We start from the raw sequence: 17,272 nt of genomic DNA, 5'->3' as shown, positions 1-17,272 counted from the left end.
AAAAAATAAAATGGTATCCATGCAATCCTGTGTGGGTCCAATCTTGTATACCCTTACATTTTATCTGTCTTTTTGTTTATATGACTTATTACTGTACAGTAAAAGAGAGCCCTTCCAATGATCTGTCCTTGACAATCTTTAAAAACATACTGATAGACTCATCTGTTACCACAGATGAAATCAATTAATGCAGCAACAGCATTAATATAACAAATGTTAATTCACCTCTCCACCAAATCCCCACCAGAGTCCTACACCACCTCTATTCAGTCCTCCCCATCACCTATATCATCACAGGTAAGGGGGAAAATTGGGCCTTGTAGTGTGTCCTGAAGATTATCAGGACAAAGATTAACTTTGCAATGGCCGTTATAGACTAAGGCTACATCTACACTACGGGGGGGAGGGGGGTGTCGATTTAAGATACGCAGCCGACTTACCCCGCTGTAGGGACGGCGGCAAAATCGACCTATGCGGCTTCCCATCGACGGCACTTACTCCCACCTCCGCTGGTGGAGTAAGAGCGTCGATTCGGGGATCGATTGTCGCGTCCCGATGGGACGCGATAAATCAATCCCCGAGAGGTCGATTTCTACCCGCCGATTCAGGCGGGTAGTGTAGACCCAGCCTAAGAGGGGAAGCATAATTAATCCTTGCTGACACAATAGGACCTTTCAGTTCCATGGACCCACTCACTGTAATAAGGACTACTTATATGAGTACGAGTTTGTAGGATGAGGCCCTATATTATACACTATAGTAGCACTAATGAAATGCATCTAGAAATTAAGTTTAATTTGTTATAAGTACCATCATATTATCTCTTCAGGGCTTTTTTCCTCCTTGGAAGGAAAAAAATATTGGGTAATTTAATAAATTTAAATCACACAAATGTTTATTACAGCTATTTTTTTCATGATTATTTAAACATTTTAAACATCAGCTAAACTATCTTTGAAATATCGTCTTAGCTCGACAAGACTAGATAATACATTTGGACATTATATAGTGTTTTTTTCCCCCAACCTGATGAGGATTTCACCATGATGGGAAGCCATTTGGTATAGAAAATCCAGGTTCTTGGACAAGTGTTGGATATTCCTCTGCTTTACTCTGTTCTGGCTCCCTGTGAGGGACCAGTCTGGCTCCCACCAAAGTGAATAATTGTTTTTCCATCGACTTCAATGAAAGCAGGATTTGGTCCTAAGTCTAGCTTCAGTATTCAGTAGTATTTCATTGTAGTTTAGATGTCAGTTTCTTTTATTTTCAGAACTGAGATTCTATTTCACATTGAGTAAAAAAGTTGTTCCATGACAATTTGGTTTCATGTATGGCTATAATGATGAATCAATTTCAGCAATAATGGAAACAATCTCCATTCAACACTATGTCTTTTTATCCCATGTTTCTCCACAGAAGTACGAACAGGAACTGTTCAAACTGGCTTTGCCCTGCCTGAGTGCAGTTGCAGGAGCTTTACCCCCAGACTACATGGAATCCAATTATGTCAGTATGATGGAAAAACAGGCTTCAATGGATTCAGATGGGAACTTTAACCCACAACCTGTTGATACCTCAAAGTATGAACTTTTTCTGTTGCAGCTCATTTTTACCATGAACAGTTTAAGCCTGTAATTGAAATATGGTAGTACAGAAAACACATAAGTACATGCCCATCTTGAATTACCATCCTTAAGATAAAATGGGGGGCTTGTTTGGTTGTAAAACATGAAAGCCACAAGTGGTTCACTATATATTCCTTGGGCACCTTACCACAAATGAGATAAATTTTCAGTCTGGAAATTAAACTACCCGAACCCATTTGTTCTAGAAAGCACCTAGCACACTTCTGGGAGTTGTAAAAGTAAATAATAATTAATAGTTAATGGGAGCCAAATACTAAATTCCCGCGACTGACACTTAAATTTTACTTTGCAAAATGTGATAGTGATTGTACATTTATGTAATGCCTTTTTATCCGGAAGGATTCCAAGCTACAGGCCACGTTCTGGCTGTTTTGCATAGTTGTGCCAAGAGGGGAAGTGGGCAGAAGGAGCCCTCTCTTTAGCTTGCCACATCTTTGCAATGAGCAGCCAGAATCCCACTGTTTGTGTCCTATGAGTGCACGATCCAGCGATTCTATACACCCCAAGTGCACAAAGCCCAAGTGGATTTAACATCCTGGATGTGGCCATAGCCCCATCCTGCCGTACACACAATGGCGATACAAACCTGACAGAAATAAGACCACACACTACCTCTTCCACAAGATCACTTCTAGGCATGGCTGTGCAAGCACCCTTATAGACATTCTGTCTATCTTAACACTCAACAGGCAGAATACCTCGAATCACTGCCACTGGTGCACTGGGCTTTTGCACACACGCACCCATAATGTGAAGGTGGCTGCAAAAGCCACAATCTAGCCCTGAATAGAGGAATCATGTTGCCCACCACTAAAGTACAATCACCTGTGAGGTGTAATGTGCTAAGTGTCTAACTACGTAACTTACACAACCATTTAGAACATGAAATGAAGATTATTTTATCCAGTTGATATTGTGGGGGTGAATTTTAGGTAGACAGAATATAAATAACCAAATAATTAGAGTTTGCCCAACTCTCTGGTTGCCACACTCCTCTCTATTAAAAAGTGTTGTTATGGGACTTTCAAGGACCAAGATTTGTCAAGACTGGTTTTTAACTTCTTTCAAAAGACATCATCTCAAGCATCACAGTTTCCCCTTAGTGCCATACTAAGGCATTGGTGTAGTATTGGTTCAAAAGAGAAAGTACTGCCTTACCAATATCACCTCCGTCATGAGCTGTTTACCTGCCAGTCCCCCATCTAAGTACTAGCCATGCCTAATCCTCTTTGGAAGTGATTATAGGTGAACAACTACAATCTGTTATATTTGTGACTTTATGCAGAGTACTGTATCGTGTCCCCCCCCAAAAAAAAAAAAATCCTGCTGAGAACACAGGATGATTTTTTTGTGGCTTCTTCCTACTTCGTACCTGGATACATTTTTGCACAGTACTACACTAATTGTTAACTACTTGGAATAATTACTGTTGTACATCTCTCTTTTCTCTGATCCTATGACAAAGGATTAAAGGACAGACTCTCCTTGCTTCCCAGTAGATGTCACTATAGCATTGTCTATCCCTTAATCCGCTGTCATAGAATGGGAGAAGAAGGTACTATGACAAACAATTATCAGTAAGCAATTTTCCTTTTCTTTTGTAAGAACACAAGTGTAGGAGACTGCTTTGTATGATAAATTGTTCATTAAAAAATGTTCTATAGCAGTGGTATCCAACCTTTTTATGCCCAAGATCACTTTTTGAATTTAAGGGCAACCCAGGATCTGCCCTGCCTCTTCCCCAAATTCTCACCCCACTAACTCCATCTCTCCCCCCACCATCACTCGTTCTCCCCCACTCTCACTCACTTTCACTGGGCTCGGGTCGGGGGTTGGGGTTTGGGAAGACATGTTGGCTCTGGGCTGGAGCTGAGGGGTTCGCGTGGGAGGGGATTCTGGGCTGAGCTTGGGGCCGAAGGTTGGGGTGCAGGAGGGAGCTCTGGGCTGGGGCAGAGTGTTGGGGTGCTGGAGGGGGTATAGGGTTCTGGTTTGGGGTCAGGGCTGGGACAGAGTGTTTGGATGCAGGAGGGAGTGGGGGTGCTGGCTCTGGGAGGGGGGTCAGGGCTGGGGTTGAGGTGCAGGAGGGGGCTCGGAGTTCGGGGGGGTATGGGGTACTAGCTCCGGGAAGGGGCTCAGGGCTGGTTTGGGGTGCTGGCTCCGGGAAGGGGCTCAGTGCTGGGGTTTTGGGTGTGGCCTTCTGCTGGGCAGCACTTACTGCTAAGGCAGGCTTCCTGCCTACCCCGGCCCCACGCCACTCCTGGAAGGGGCCAACGCGGTCCTGTGGCCCCTGGGCGGGAGGGCGTTTGGCACGTGGCTCCACGTGCTGCCCCTCTCTGCAAGTTCCCTGCCCTCTGCCCATGGGGCTGCGCTGGCTGCTTCCGGGAGCAGCGTGGGGGCGGGGCAGGTAGTAGGGAGCCTGTCTTAGCGGCAACCCCGCTGTGCCACCAGAGATCATGATCGACTGGGAGATCCTCTAGGATTGATCAGTCGATCGCGATTGACTGGTTGGTGACCACTGTTTGATAGTATTTGTTTTTGTTTGGAAGAAAAGTATTACTGCTCTTCCTGTAGTCGTAAATCAACTTCAACTTCAGTACCCTCTTGCACACCTGAAAAATTGCTGTTTATTTTCATATTGATTTTATTATTTTTCATATTGAATGGTTTTTAGGCATTCAATGGGATCTGAAATTTGCACCTTTTTGAGTGGCTATAAACTGCAGTATTTCAATTACATAATGAAATTTACAGGTTTATAATATGCTTTAACAAGAGGTGGTTGACAGTGAATTTACGTTATGTATATAATATGCACTGTATTTCTGGAAAATAGGAACTGAACTATATTTTAAAACACAAATAAGTTGATGTTAATAATCTAAACCCATATCAGAAAACTTCAGTACATTTTGTAAGTCATTATACTCATAGATTTTAATGACAGAAGGGACTATTGTGATCATCTAGGCTGACCTCTTGCACATCTCAAGCCACAGAACCTCACCCACCCACTCCTGTAATAGACACATAACCTGTGGCTGAGTTACTGAAGTCCTCAAATCATGATGTAAAGACTTCAGGTTACAGAGGATCCATCATTTACTCTAGTTTAAACCTGCAAGTGACCCATGCTACAGAGGAAGGTGAAAAACTCTCAGAGTCTCTGAAAATATGACCTGGGGGAAACACCTTCCCACCCCAAATATGGCAATTAGTTGGACCCTGAGCACATTGGCAAGACCCACCAGTCAGACACCTGGGAAAGAATTCCCTGTAGTAACTCAGAGTCCTCCCCATCTAGTGTGCCATCTCCAGCCATTGGGGATATTTCCTGCTAGCAGTTTCTGATAGGCCACTCACAGTTGTGTAGGCAGTCTCATCATACCATCCCCTCCATAAACTTATCAGGTTGAGTCTCAAAGCCAGTTAGGTTTATTGTCCCACTGCTCCCCTTCAAAGGCTGTTCCAATATGTCACTCATTTGTTGGTTAGAAACTTTCATCTAATTTAAAGCCTAAACTTGTTGATGGCCAGTTTATTGCCCTTTGTTCTTGTATCAACATTGGCACTTACCTTAAATAACTCCTCTCCTTCTCTGGCATTTATCCCTCTGATGTATTTATAGACAGCAATCATATTTCCCCTCAGCCTTCTGTTGATTAGGCTAAAAAATAGGTTTTCCATTCCTCGGATCATTCTAGTAGCCCTTCTCTGCACCTGTTTCAGTTTGAATTCATTTTTCTTAAACATGGGAGACCAGAATTGCACACAGTATTCCGGATGAGGTCTCATCAGTGCCTTGTATAACGATACTAACATTTTTCTGTATCTACTGTAATACCCCATGCATCCTAGGATTGCATTAGCCTTTTTCATGGCCTCATCACATTGGTGGCTCATAGTCATCCTGTGATCAAGTAATATACACCCAGGTCTTTCTCCTCCTCTGTCTCTTCCAACTGATATGTCTCCAGGCTATAGGAGGCTTTTCACTGATTTCAGTGGGCTTTGTATCAGAATCTGTATGGGGAAGCCAGCACAACAGTACACTCTAACTGGCAGTATATAGTGCTCTATAGTTTTTCAGAAATTTTCTTTTAAAAGAACCCTTTCAAATTATAACATATATAATGTATTGAAATTTGTTCTTTTCTTTTTCAGTATTACAATTCCTGAAAAGCTAGAATATTTCATTAACAAATATGCAGAACATTCTCATGATAAATGGTCAATGGAAAAGGTAACATTATATTATTTTCATATCAAAGTGCATTCAGAATATTATGGATCTACCTATATTTTCTAAGGATTCTACTTAAGTTTTTACTCAAGTTTTTGGGGTTGTTTTAGCATTACATCAATTATGTCTGGCTAAGACTGTATCATCATTTTTATCTTAGAGTTGCTTTTTTCAAGAGTTCTATAACTGCACTCATCTGGTCAGATCTTGAACATGCCAGCATTTCGTGTGTGTGTGTGTGTTTTAACTTTTACAGTATTTGAGAAAAATGTAATTGGTAGATTTTTAAGTAGTTTTGTTACTTCACACTTTAAGTTTTACTTTTTCAAAAGATCTTTTATATCTCTGTAAAATCCACAGGCTTGGTGTTAAAATCTGCTGTCTATGCCTCAAAGAGTGTTGTCCCTATTCATACAGACACCCTGGCAGAATAGTAAATAAGAAAGTATATTCAAATGTATTTACTTTAAGTTAACATAAATGTTGTGATAAAATAACAAAAGTCTAGACATTCAGAAGTAAAAATGACACTACCTAACTGATTCCTGTGCGTGCGTGTGTGTGTGTGTGTGTGTGTGTGTGTGCGTGCGCGCGGGGTGGGGGCAGGAGGTTAGGTTGTGAGAGGCTAGTGGGGAAGGGAGCAAAAGATTTGGAGTTGAATAAGAAAAGAGTCTTACAGAAGCATTACCCCAATTCTTTTTCATAAGTAAATAAATATAAGATTTCTGATTATTCTTTCTTCATATTCCCGCTGCTTTTTCCTTTCTTCCTTCACTTTTTTCAGTTTTCAAATGGATGGATATATGGTGAAACATATTCTGAGTCTTCCAAGGTGCAACCATTAATGAAACAATATAAACTATTATCAGAAAAGGTGAGGAATTTGTTCATTCTTCATTACACCGATGTTTCTAAACATTTGTTTCTCTATCTTTGATAAGAGGCAACTGTCTGTTTGTGCAATTTGGCATTTTGGCTTTGTCTTCACTGACACAAAGATGTTTTTGTTTGTTTTTGTTTTTGTTTTGTTTTACACAGCAAGATAACTAATGTGATTGTTACCTCACAATCCTAAGGGGAGACAAAACACTCGTAGTTTTATTGCGAGGTAGCTAGGTGAGGTCAGCACCATAGCCCTCAATCATAGTTGTCCTTACCGAGTTTACCTTGTGGTAAAACTAAAGTGCCTTGTCTCCACTATGTTTTTACAATGTGTGATAGCAAACGTGTTTTCGTTATCCCACAATAAAAACATGCCTTTTTGATCAGTGAAGACATAGCCTTTGTCTGGTTTGGTTTGGTGTTTGTTTCAAAGACTAGAAAAAAGCACCTTGGTACTCATGATAATTAACAATTCTTGTCACATTTATATTCATATTAGAGCATGCTAGCACAATGCACTGTCATTATCATCATCAGCCCTCTGATTCTCAGGACACGGCAGAGCCAAACCTCTTCTGCATAACTCATCCATAAGGCTGCAAATTTGTCATGGAAGTCACGGATTCCATGACTTTCCATGACTTCTGCTGCGGCCAGTGCGCCTGGCTCAGGGGCAGCTCAGGCAGCCCCTGTGCCAGTCACACCAGCCGCCGCGAGGGCAGTTCCCAGCCAATGGGAGCTCCGGGGGCGGTGTCTGTAGGGGGAGGCAGCACGCAGAGCTACCTGGCCATGCCTCCACCTAGGAGCTGAGAGTGGGGGATGTCACGACTTCCGGACAGCCCCCCGGGTAAGCGCTGCCCAGAGCCCACCTCACCCTATTTTGGGCCCCTGCTCCCTCCCACACCCAAACTCTGCTAGTGTGGGGGGGCACGTAGCCAGGTAGGGAGCCTGCCAGCCCCACCAACCCCCCTTCCATCACCAGTGGGGGTCCCGGGCCATGCACCACCGCACTCTCCCCCTCCAGCACCAGCACCAGCAGGGGTCCCGGGCCGTGGGCCAATGCCCAACCCCGAGCACTCAGGCCACCTTCCCCCAGTACCCATGGCACCCCCGGGCAGCCCTCCCCAAGTTTTAATCAGGGGTGTATAGTAAAAGTCATGGACAGGTCACAGGCCATGAATTTTAGTTTACTGCCCATGACCTGTCCATGACTTTTACTAAAAATACCGGTGACTGAAATGTAGCCTTACTCATCCATGAAAAAGTTCATGCATCACATGTCCATATGATTTGGTTCGCATAAGTGGTTTGGGAATAAATAGTTGCCTTTACTGTTTCTCTTAATTGGCTTCCTTATTTATGCACAGACTGTTTCTTTGCTGTTTTTATCCCACAGCAGACTGTTTGCAATTTGTCTCAATGGATGTAAATTTGCAGTGCTACACAACAGGGCAAAGGGCTAGTAATAATGTATCAGATTTTATTCCACTCAGTTATATAATCATCAGTCACTCCCATGTGTACTTGCCCTAGGAAAAAGAAATTTATCGGTGGCCAATCAAAGAATCTTTGAAAACCATGCTAGCTTGGGGATGGCGGATTGAAAGGACAAGGGAGGGAGATAGTATGGCCCTTTATAATCGGACACGTCGCATATCTCAGACAAGTCAGGTGAGTACTGTGCTAGGCTTCAAACCATTTTATTAATGACTGTACTGATATTGCGTCTGTGCCTGTCTTTTTACTGGGATGGTGTATTTAAAATGCAAGTGTCAAAATCTACTCAGGATGTCCTTGAGCTTCCCCCATCTTCCTTTATTATAGCACTCACTTGAAGCTAAAGTTCACATCTCTATTAACCTCTTGTTTCACATGCTCAAAACTTCCTGAAAACTCTCCTTTTCAGTTGTAATGTTCCCTGTTTGGCCATAGCCCAAACATGAAAGTCTAAGCAAAATCTCTTACCATGCTTACAATTGTGCTAGCATGAAAAAAAATGCTTGTGGTTTTTAAAAAAAAAAAAAAAAAGGGGGGGGGGGAAGAAAACGTCTCAAAAAGACTGAATCAACAATCTGAAAATGTCCAGTTGATTAGATCTCCCTATGGAGTATTTCCCATGTAATTTGGTATTAAACATTTTTTAAAAATTGAGATTGAAAAATTAATGCAATTGATGATTTTTTTCACTTTGTTTAGAGTCAGTTATGATACTATTTATGATAATGTAATGCAAAGTAAGGCACACTGGAAAACATAATCCCAACTACACATACAAAACGATAGGATCTAAATGTGCTGTTACCACTCAAGAAAGAGATCTTGAAGTCATTGTGGATAGTTCTCTCAAAACATCTTCTCAATGTGCAGCAACAATCAAAAAAGCTAAGAATGTGAGGAAAGGGATAGATAATTAGACAGAAAATATCATAATGCCACTATATAAATCCATGGTATGCCCACACTTTGAATACTCATGCTATTCCGCTCACCCCATCTCAAAATAGATATATTAGAATTGGAAAAGTACAGAGAAGGGCAACAAAAATGATGAGTGGCATGAAGCAGCTTTCATATGAAGAGAGATTAAAAAGACTGGGATTGTCTAGCTTCACAAAGAGATGACTAAGGGGGGGATATGATAGAGGTCTATAAAATAATAAATGGTGTGGAGAAAGTAAATAGGGAAATATTAATTACTCTTTCACATAATACAAAAAACAGGGGGTCACCCAATGAAAATAATAGCAGGTTTAAAGCAAACATAAGGAAGTACTTCTTCACACAATGCACAGTTAACCTGTGGAACATGTTGCCAAAAGAATAACTGTGCTCAAAAAACAATTACCGTACATAAATTCATGGAGGATAGGTCCATCAGTGGTTATTAGCTAAGATGGTCAGGGATACAACCTCATGCTCTGGGTGTCCTCTGACTGCTAGAAACTGGGACTGGATGACAGGGGATGGATCACTCGATAATTGCCCTGTTCTGTTCATTCCCTCCGAAGTATCTGGCACTGTCCACTGTCAGAAGACAGGATTCTGGGCTAGATTGACCATTGGTCTGACCCAGTGTGGCCATTCTTATGTACAGTGCTGTTTGAACTGTTGTCATTAGAAAAACATTATTTTGTGTCAGTGAAAAATGAAGGAATATGTTTTCAGTCTGTTGTTCATAGGAGTTGTGTGTATAATTCTAAATACACTGTCCTGAAAGATATTCTTAAGGATCAACAGGAGGCATTTTTCAAAGGGGTCCATTGACTCTCCAGTACATAAATATAAATATTTTCAGAAGACGTAAGTGTCATTATGAAGACTGATGATATTTTAGACCCAATCACATAAATGACTTTTTTTTTAACTTTCATGTTTGAAAATCTGAGTCAGTGCTGCCATGAGGCAAAGTTATCTAACTGCATAAAGCATATCTTTTAAAAATCAGTGAGGAATATGGGGAAATCTACCTAGTGGAAATAATGCCATTGTCAAATAACAGTATGTAGACTATGGGAAGGAAAAGAGAATAGATAAATGGTCACATGCCTCAGTTGACCAGCTTCCTTTTGTCCTTCACGTTATTCCACACAAATGGCAAATTTAAGCTGAAACTTTGTTTTGTTTAAATAGAATTTGTAAATGTAAAAATCATGCCTCTTTGTGGAAATATTTTTATTTCTCAATAGTACAAGTAACACCTACATTGACTGCAACTGAAAGAAAATATTCTGAAATATAGATCAATTTTTTCTTCTATTTACTTTGTGACAGCACTTTAGCTTTGATTTTCCCCCATGAAACTGTCTGCCTCTTGTGGCAGAAGAGGTATTTTCCCTAGTTCCCCATGCTGCCAAAATCTTTTCAGGGGCATCTTAGACTGCTGAAGCTGCGATTTTAAGAAGTAGTCTGTTGTCTTTAAACTGTCAGTATGTCCCAGGTGCTGCTTCTGTTTCTGCTTCTTTCTGATGAGCTAGGAAATGTGAGAGGGGTGCCATCTTGTAAATGTGCCACAGAAGAGACTCTGGGACACCCATGATAGCCAAAACTAAAATGAAAAATAATTTTAAAAGGAAGACCAGTATTGATGATCTCAGTTCTACTCTCACTTCAAAAAAGACATGTGGCCTGCAAAACTGCTAGATGACATTGACTTGGATATATTAGTAAAATACAAACGATTTTCATACTTTTGCCTTTCTCGGATGTATTTATTTTGCCTGATTCAATAGAAAAGCATGTGGCAGAAAGTAGGAGCCTTACTCTGTGTTGCTCTACCCTATGAATATCATTTACATCAGCACAAGAGATGTGGTAGCATTTTACACTCACATTACCCTAATTCTACATGGTGATAATGACTTCATAAGGTGCAGGGTGATGGAGAATCAGGCCTTAGTACTCTACAGCAGAGCTGATTGAAATTTCTTTTCCCGCCCATGGAAAATTTATTTATTTATTTATTTATTTTGGCAGAAATTCAGAAACCCAACCAAAAAACATTAAACAATTTATCTGAAAACCAAAATATTTTGATTTGGAAATACTGCCCCGGTACCACAGGAGAGTTGTAGTTCAAGTCTCTCATGCTAGCATTCTCCTCTATAAGCTGGGCTACCTGATTGGACTACAACTCCCATGATGCACCACAATTTCCTCTCTTAGAAAGGAGGTGCATCATGGGAGATGTAGTTTGCGAATCTGGCTCACATAGGAGGAGAGGGACAAGGGGTAACCAAACTGCAATTTACATAAGTTTCTATGCAACATTCTAAATTAAAATATTTTGGATGTTTGCTTTTTTGATGAAAAGTTAAAATTTTTCATAGAAAGCAGACACTTTGGGGGAATTTTTTTTTTTTTTTTTTTTTTTTTTTTTTTGGATAACTCAGTTTTCCATCAAAAACACTTGTGGCAAAATTTTCAATCATTCCTAGTCTAAAGGTTCTAACAATAGCACTGAGGATTTTTCTTTTTCTGACAATACTGTACTTTTAGTAAGCATGGTCATGGAGTTAGTTACTGGTGTCTCACTGTCTGGCCTTATCTCCTTTGTGTTAGTGTGTCCTTGAAGAAAATTTAAGAAAGCAGATCTCTTATCAGTACTAAAATCTGGTCTTTTCAGAATCAAATACGCTGTCCTAGAACACAAGTTTGAGAGAAAATATCATGGCTTTTCGACATATTGTTGAATTCATCCAGATTTTGAAGTCCATTTCTAAAGTCATGCTTGGGTAATCAGAGAGAACTCAGTTCTGGTTAAACATACTGCTTAAGCATTTAGCCTTTGTCATTGTGAAATGTTAATATGGATTCAGTATTGTGTCAATACAAAAGGTGGTAGAAATGACAATATAGCTTCAATACCAATTTCTGCATACAGGCTAGGGTCCTTGGCAGATTTGTAATAGTGCTTGGCATAGCTTCGGTGCAGGGTTGTGATATAAATGTGTCCTTTTGTCTCCTCCCTCAGTACTGGCCACTGAGTGCCAGGCTAGTTCTTGGAGTATATTAGAGTACCCTAAAAGCTGCTGTAATTTACACTGACTAGTGGCGGCTCTAGGGTGACCAGATGTCCCGATTTTATAGGGACAGTTCCGATTTTTTTTTATCTTTTTCTTATATAGGCCCCTATTATCCCCCACTCCTGTCCCAATTTTTCACACTTGCTGTCTGGTCACCCTAGGCTGCTCAGAGGAGCTGATATGGTTGCCAGGGATTGCCAAGACATAGGACATCCCAACCACATGTCTTGCACCAGCCATTGTATTCTGAAGATGTCCTATAGGACATCCTATGATAAAGGGGAGAGAATTTCCCAGAGGATAATGTTTTCTGAGTAGAGAAATACAGAATGGATTTACTTGGTTGGGTTTCACTGTCTTTTGTAGAAATGGGGTTGAACTGCAAAGTTTTAACCCAGATCTGTATCTGAACTTCCATCATGGTTTGGGATCTGTGGTTTTAGTTCAGGTCCATCTCTACTTTTTTAGAATAAATTCTATACAAAACCTGGTGGTTTGGTTGTAATTCTTTAATACAGTATTTTTCACACTGAGCTCAAATCTGAAATCTTTGTTCAGGCAAAACTTCCATTTAAGCAAAAGAGATTTTTGCCTGATTTGTGACCTTTCTCTGGAAATAACAGGCAATGTTTGCATTGTAACTATCTGACTAATCTGCATTTTTAAATCTACCCCTGGTCCCAGTTAATCTGTTCCATTTTTAGTATTACTGCTGTCAGGCAAAAAAAGAAAAGAAAACTCAAGTAACTCTCATGTAATGCTCTCTGTTTTTCTGCCAGTGTATATCTAAATGCTCCTTTCTACCTCAAGTTTGCTTTTTCTTTAGCTGTTTGATTGCCTAGAATATCTAGGTGACATGAATCTATTAGGACCTAGTATTTGTAATACTTCATTGCTTTTTTGCACATCGGTCATTCAGGTGTCCGTAGATGCTGCCCATGGTTACAGCCCTCGAGCTATCGACATGAGCAACGTTACCCTCTCCAGAGATCTGCATGTAAGTCTTATTGTAGTTAAGTTTAAAAAAATATAAATGCATTACATTTTCTTTTGTGGATTTATGTAAAACAAAAGTTCAGTGTCCTGTAGTTTTAGTTAGTTCAAAAGGCATTGTTAAGGCTGAAAACCTAACATTTTACTTAGGGGACAATTGATCCTGGAAATCCCCTTTGTGCAAACCATCTGATGATTTTAATGGGAGTTCTGCATACAAGGGCTTGCAAGATCAGTCTTTTATTTTTATGTGTAGCTGTTAACTAAATTCCTGGTATGCTGTTTTTCAAAATAAATGCCTCACTACTCTTCTTCGTAAAATAAATAAATGCCAGGTCTTGTGTCAGCCTTATGAAAAACCACTTTGTATTTATGAAGAAGGAAAAAGAGAAATTAACTGGGGGCATGATTTTAAATGTGAATCTTTCATCAGATTTATAATCAGCAGCCAGTAAAAATAAAATAACTCTTGAAGTGATAAATAAATGGACAGTGAGGTTTTAAAAGTATTTATTTTTACAGAAATATTATCAACTGTGGTTGATTTACAGATCATTACCAATGCTTCCACTACTATTAAGAGCTGCCAAGTCAATATTGTTTATTATCTGATAAATCAGGATGGCCACCACACACATAGTTCCCTTAGAAATAACTTCCTGTAAGTTTCATATCCAGATTAGTCACCAGGTTGATTGCTTGAAGTTGCTGACCAAGAACAAGGTGCTCTATTTTTTTCCATTGTGAAATGAAATTCAAGACTCTCTTTGCCCAGCAATTCTAATAACAAAATGAAAGTTTTGAAACACTGTAGAAATGGAAAAGAGAAGTGGTGCTACTTACCACATCCACAATCTCAGCATCCCTCTTTCTCTGTGCCTAACTTAAGCCTCCTATGTATCTTTGATACAACAGGGGATGCAGAAATGTATGTAAGTTTCATAACAAGTATTGACACAGGAGTATTTATTGGTCTTAAAATATATCATTTGTTGCTATTTCATTTCCCCACCTTAATTACATGCCATTACTTCTAATTAATATCCCCTGTGACTCCTCTAAGTATTTTCTCTCCTGCTCTGGAGTTTACTGAACACAGGTCAGACACACAGCACTTGTAGATTATCATCATCTCTCCTTTGGCTGTCATATGGTCTCTCTACACATAATTAGGTTTTCGTTTGTATTTTAGTTATACCCCTTTGACTTATTCATAATGTTTATTACTATTTTCTGAATTAAACAGTGATGAGACAAACATTAAAACAAGAAGGGCAAATTTGCCTCACCCCACGGATACAGGAGCATCTAAGGGTACAGCCTATATGGGAGCTCTCCAGTCCCCTAACAGAAATGAGAAGTGAAATTGTGATTGTGGCAGTAGATCCACAATTACCTGGATCCAGTAAATAAAAACACCCATTTAAGGGGTGCAAAGTCATTGCTGTCCCACTACAGACGAAGTGCTGGAGCAGCAGGAACCGAGAGGCTCCATCCCCCAGCCTGATGTAGTACTTCATACAAAATTGGTTTCTTTGGTCTTTGTGCAAGGTTGAGGGAGAAATTCAGTGCAGAAGAAATAGCTGTATTGGGTTTAGCTGTTGAGTTCCAGATTTGTCAGTTGACTAATCAATAAAAATGATAGTTTGCAATTGAACATTTAAATGTAATTTTATATATTACCTACATTACAATATCTTGATATTAAATATAAACTGAAAAATTACCTTTCTTTGAGATGAGCTATTATAACATAAATCATTAACTTCTCCATTTTCTTAAGGCAATGGCTGAAATGATGGCTGAAAACTACCATAACATATGGGCAAAGAAAAAGAAAATGGAACTGGAAGCAAAAGGTAATCATCTGGGTTTTTCAGCTTGTTTGTTTTTGGGGGGTTTTGAGGTATTTTAAGTTTAGAGTGACTCAACTTAGCTTATGTTTTCATGATGCAGTATTAAAGAAAGTCAAATTAAAAAAGAAATAAAACCAATCGTTTAAAATTGACCCAATAATCAGACATCAATACAAAACTATCACAATTTTCAAATTACTTTATTATCGTGATCCTTATTATTTTTGTACATCCAGAAGAGTGTTAAAGACTTCACAGAAATACAGAGTGAGACAGTCCATACCCCAGAGAATTTAGACTAATTCAATAAGGAAAAAGAGAAGACAAGAGCTTGTTTAACTAAGACTTGTAAACATCTTGATGGTTGGGTTGCATTTGGTTTCTTTTATTTATTTTATTTCCCTTGTGATACCAGACACTTGGTCACAGGAGTTAGACTTCATTCACACTACTCTACATATTGCCAAGTTATCCAGCAGTGTATTAATCAAGAATTATATTCATTACACATTAAATTGACAAATGCGATTAATCCTAGATTAGTTCCTTGGCTTCACAAGGAGAATAGTGTACTCTGTCTAATATCTTCTGGTCCAGATGGTAAATATTACTATACATGATAGTTGTTACCTCTTATGTTTTCTTCTGTGTTAAAGACTGTTAAGATTTTTATTTATTTTAATTTTTCTGCTTTAATGCTAACATTTTATTCTGTAGATCGGGGTGGGAAAACTTTTTGGCCCGAGGGCCACATCTGGGTATGGAAATTGTATGGCGAGGCCATAAATGCTCACAAAATTGGAGATTGGTGTGTGGGAGGGAGTGAGGGCTCTGGTTGTGGGGATGGGCTCTGGGGTGAGGCCAGAAATGAGGAGTTCAGGATGCGGGAGCGGGCTTTGGGCTGGGACCGATGGGTTTGGAGGGTGGGATAGGGATCAGGGCTGGGGCAGCAGGTTGGGGCGCAGGAGGGGGTCAGGGGTGCAGGCTCCGGGCAGCACTTACCTAAGCAGCTCCCGGAAGCAGCGGCATGTCCCCTCTCCGGCTCCTATGTGGAGGTGCGGCCAGGCGGCTCTATGCGCTGCCCCGTGCGCAAGCGCTGCCCCTACAGGTCCCATTGGCTGCAGTTCCCTGCCGATGGGAGCTGCAGAGGCAGCGCTTGAGCGGGGGCAGCGTGAGGAGCCCCCTAGCCAGAGGGGGGACATGCCACTGCTTCCAGGAGCTGTATGGAGTCACGGCATGCGCCAAGCGGGGCAAGCCCGACCCTACTCCCCGGCGGGAGCTCGAGGGCTGGATTAAAAGGTCTGAAGGGCTGGATTCGGCCTCTGGGCCGTAATTTGCCCACCCCTGCTGTAGATATTATAATCGCTTAATTTCTTCATGGAAGAAAAATAGTGATGGCATTGGACATTTCCGTGACTGGAATTTAGGGTTTTTCTCACCCAAAGATGTCAAGGCAAAGAGCTAATATGGAAATTGTTTTTTTCCCTTTTTATCTCAGTTTCTATTTACTGTACAGTGGTAGCTAGTGTTTTAATGGTGGCTTGACACCACTATATACGTATTTAAACTAGAACTCTATAGATATTGACTATTTGCCAGATTGCACTGTGTTAATCATACACAATCCTACTGATTCAAATGGGGTTGCATGCATATGATTGAAGGCAGAATTTTGAAAGCGTTTTCAGTGAATGTGTAAATGAAGCCTTAGTATTACTGAGCAGTAAGGCCTTATCTGGTTGACCTTATGTTGGATGAATAAGAGAGTAAATTTCCATATATTCGATTATATTTCCCCTCATTTCAGTTTCTTTGTGATTTCTTTTTTTAAATAAAATGTATCTAACCTAAGTAGCCAGTTTTGGGGGAGGGGATTTGGTCTTCTGAAGAATGTTGCAGGAAGATTAGACATTTGGAATAGGGAGGTGTATTTGGCTCCTGAAAAGGCAGAAATGTTGCCGCTGTGCACTCATTAAATAAGGGGATTTACAGGCAAGGAAGGCAGCATAAAGAGGGGTGTGTTTTGATTGAAAACCTTGCAGGGAGTTATGATGAATGATAGGCTGGGTGCTACTTGGTAAGAAGTGTGGATTGGTTTGGCAGGTGAAAAATTGTTATGATTTTCCAGTATAC

General features: G+C 40.4%; 1 protein-coding gene across 10 annotated transcripts in view; it reads left to right on the top strand.

The window, feature by feature from the left end:
* The window catches only part of RYR2 (ryanodine receptor 2), a 690,844-nt gene that overhangs the window by 492,180 nt on the left and 181,392 nt on the right, over positions 1–17,272 (top strand). For all 10 annotated transcript variants that reach the window (XM_034765046.1, XM_034765042.1, XM_034765040.1 and 7 more), the window contains 6 exons: positions 1,417–1,580; positions 5,808–5,886; positions 6,671–6,760; positions 8,302–8,439; positions 13,210–13,287; positions 15,067–15,142. In XM_034765046.1, the coding sequence (XP_034620937.1) occupies positions 1,417–1,580; positions 5,808–5,886; positions 6,671–6,760; positions 8,302–8,439; positions 13,210–13,287; positions 15,067–15,142 (625 nt within the window). The remainder of the gene's footprint in view (positions 1–1,416; positions 1,581–5,807; positions 5,887–6,670; positions 6,761–8,301; positions 8,440–13,209; positions 13,288–15,066; positions 15,143–17,272) is intronic.

Source organism: Trachemys scripta, chromosome 3 (genome assembly GCF_013100865.1).
Source record: "Trachemys scripta elegans isolate TJP31775 chromosome 3, CAS_Tse_1.0, whole genome shotgun sequence".
Taxonomy (NCBI): Eukaryota; Metazoa; Chordata; order Testudines; family Emydidae; genus Trachemys; species Trachemys scripta.
This window is presented reverse-complemented; position numbering and strand designations above follow the sequence as displayed.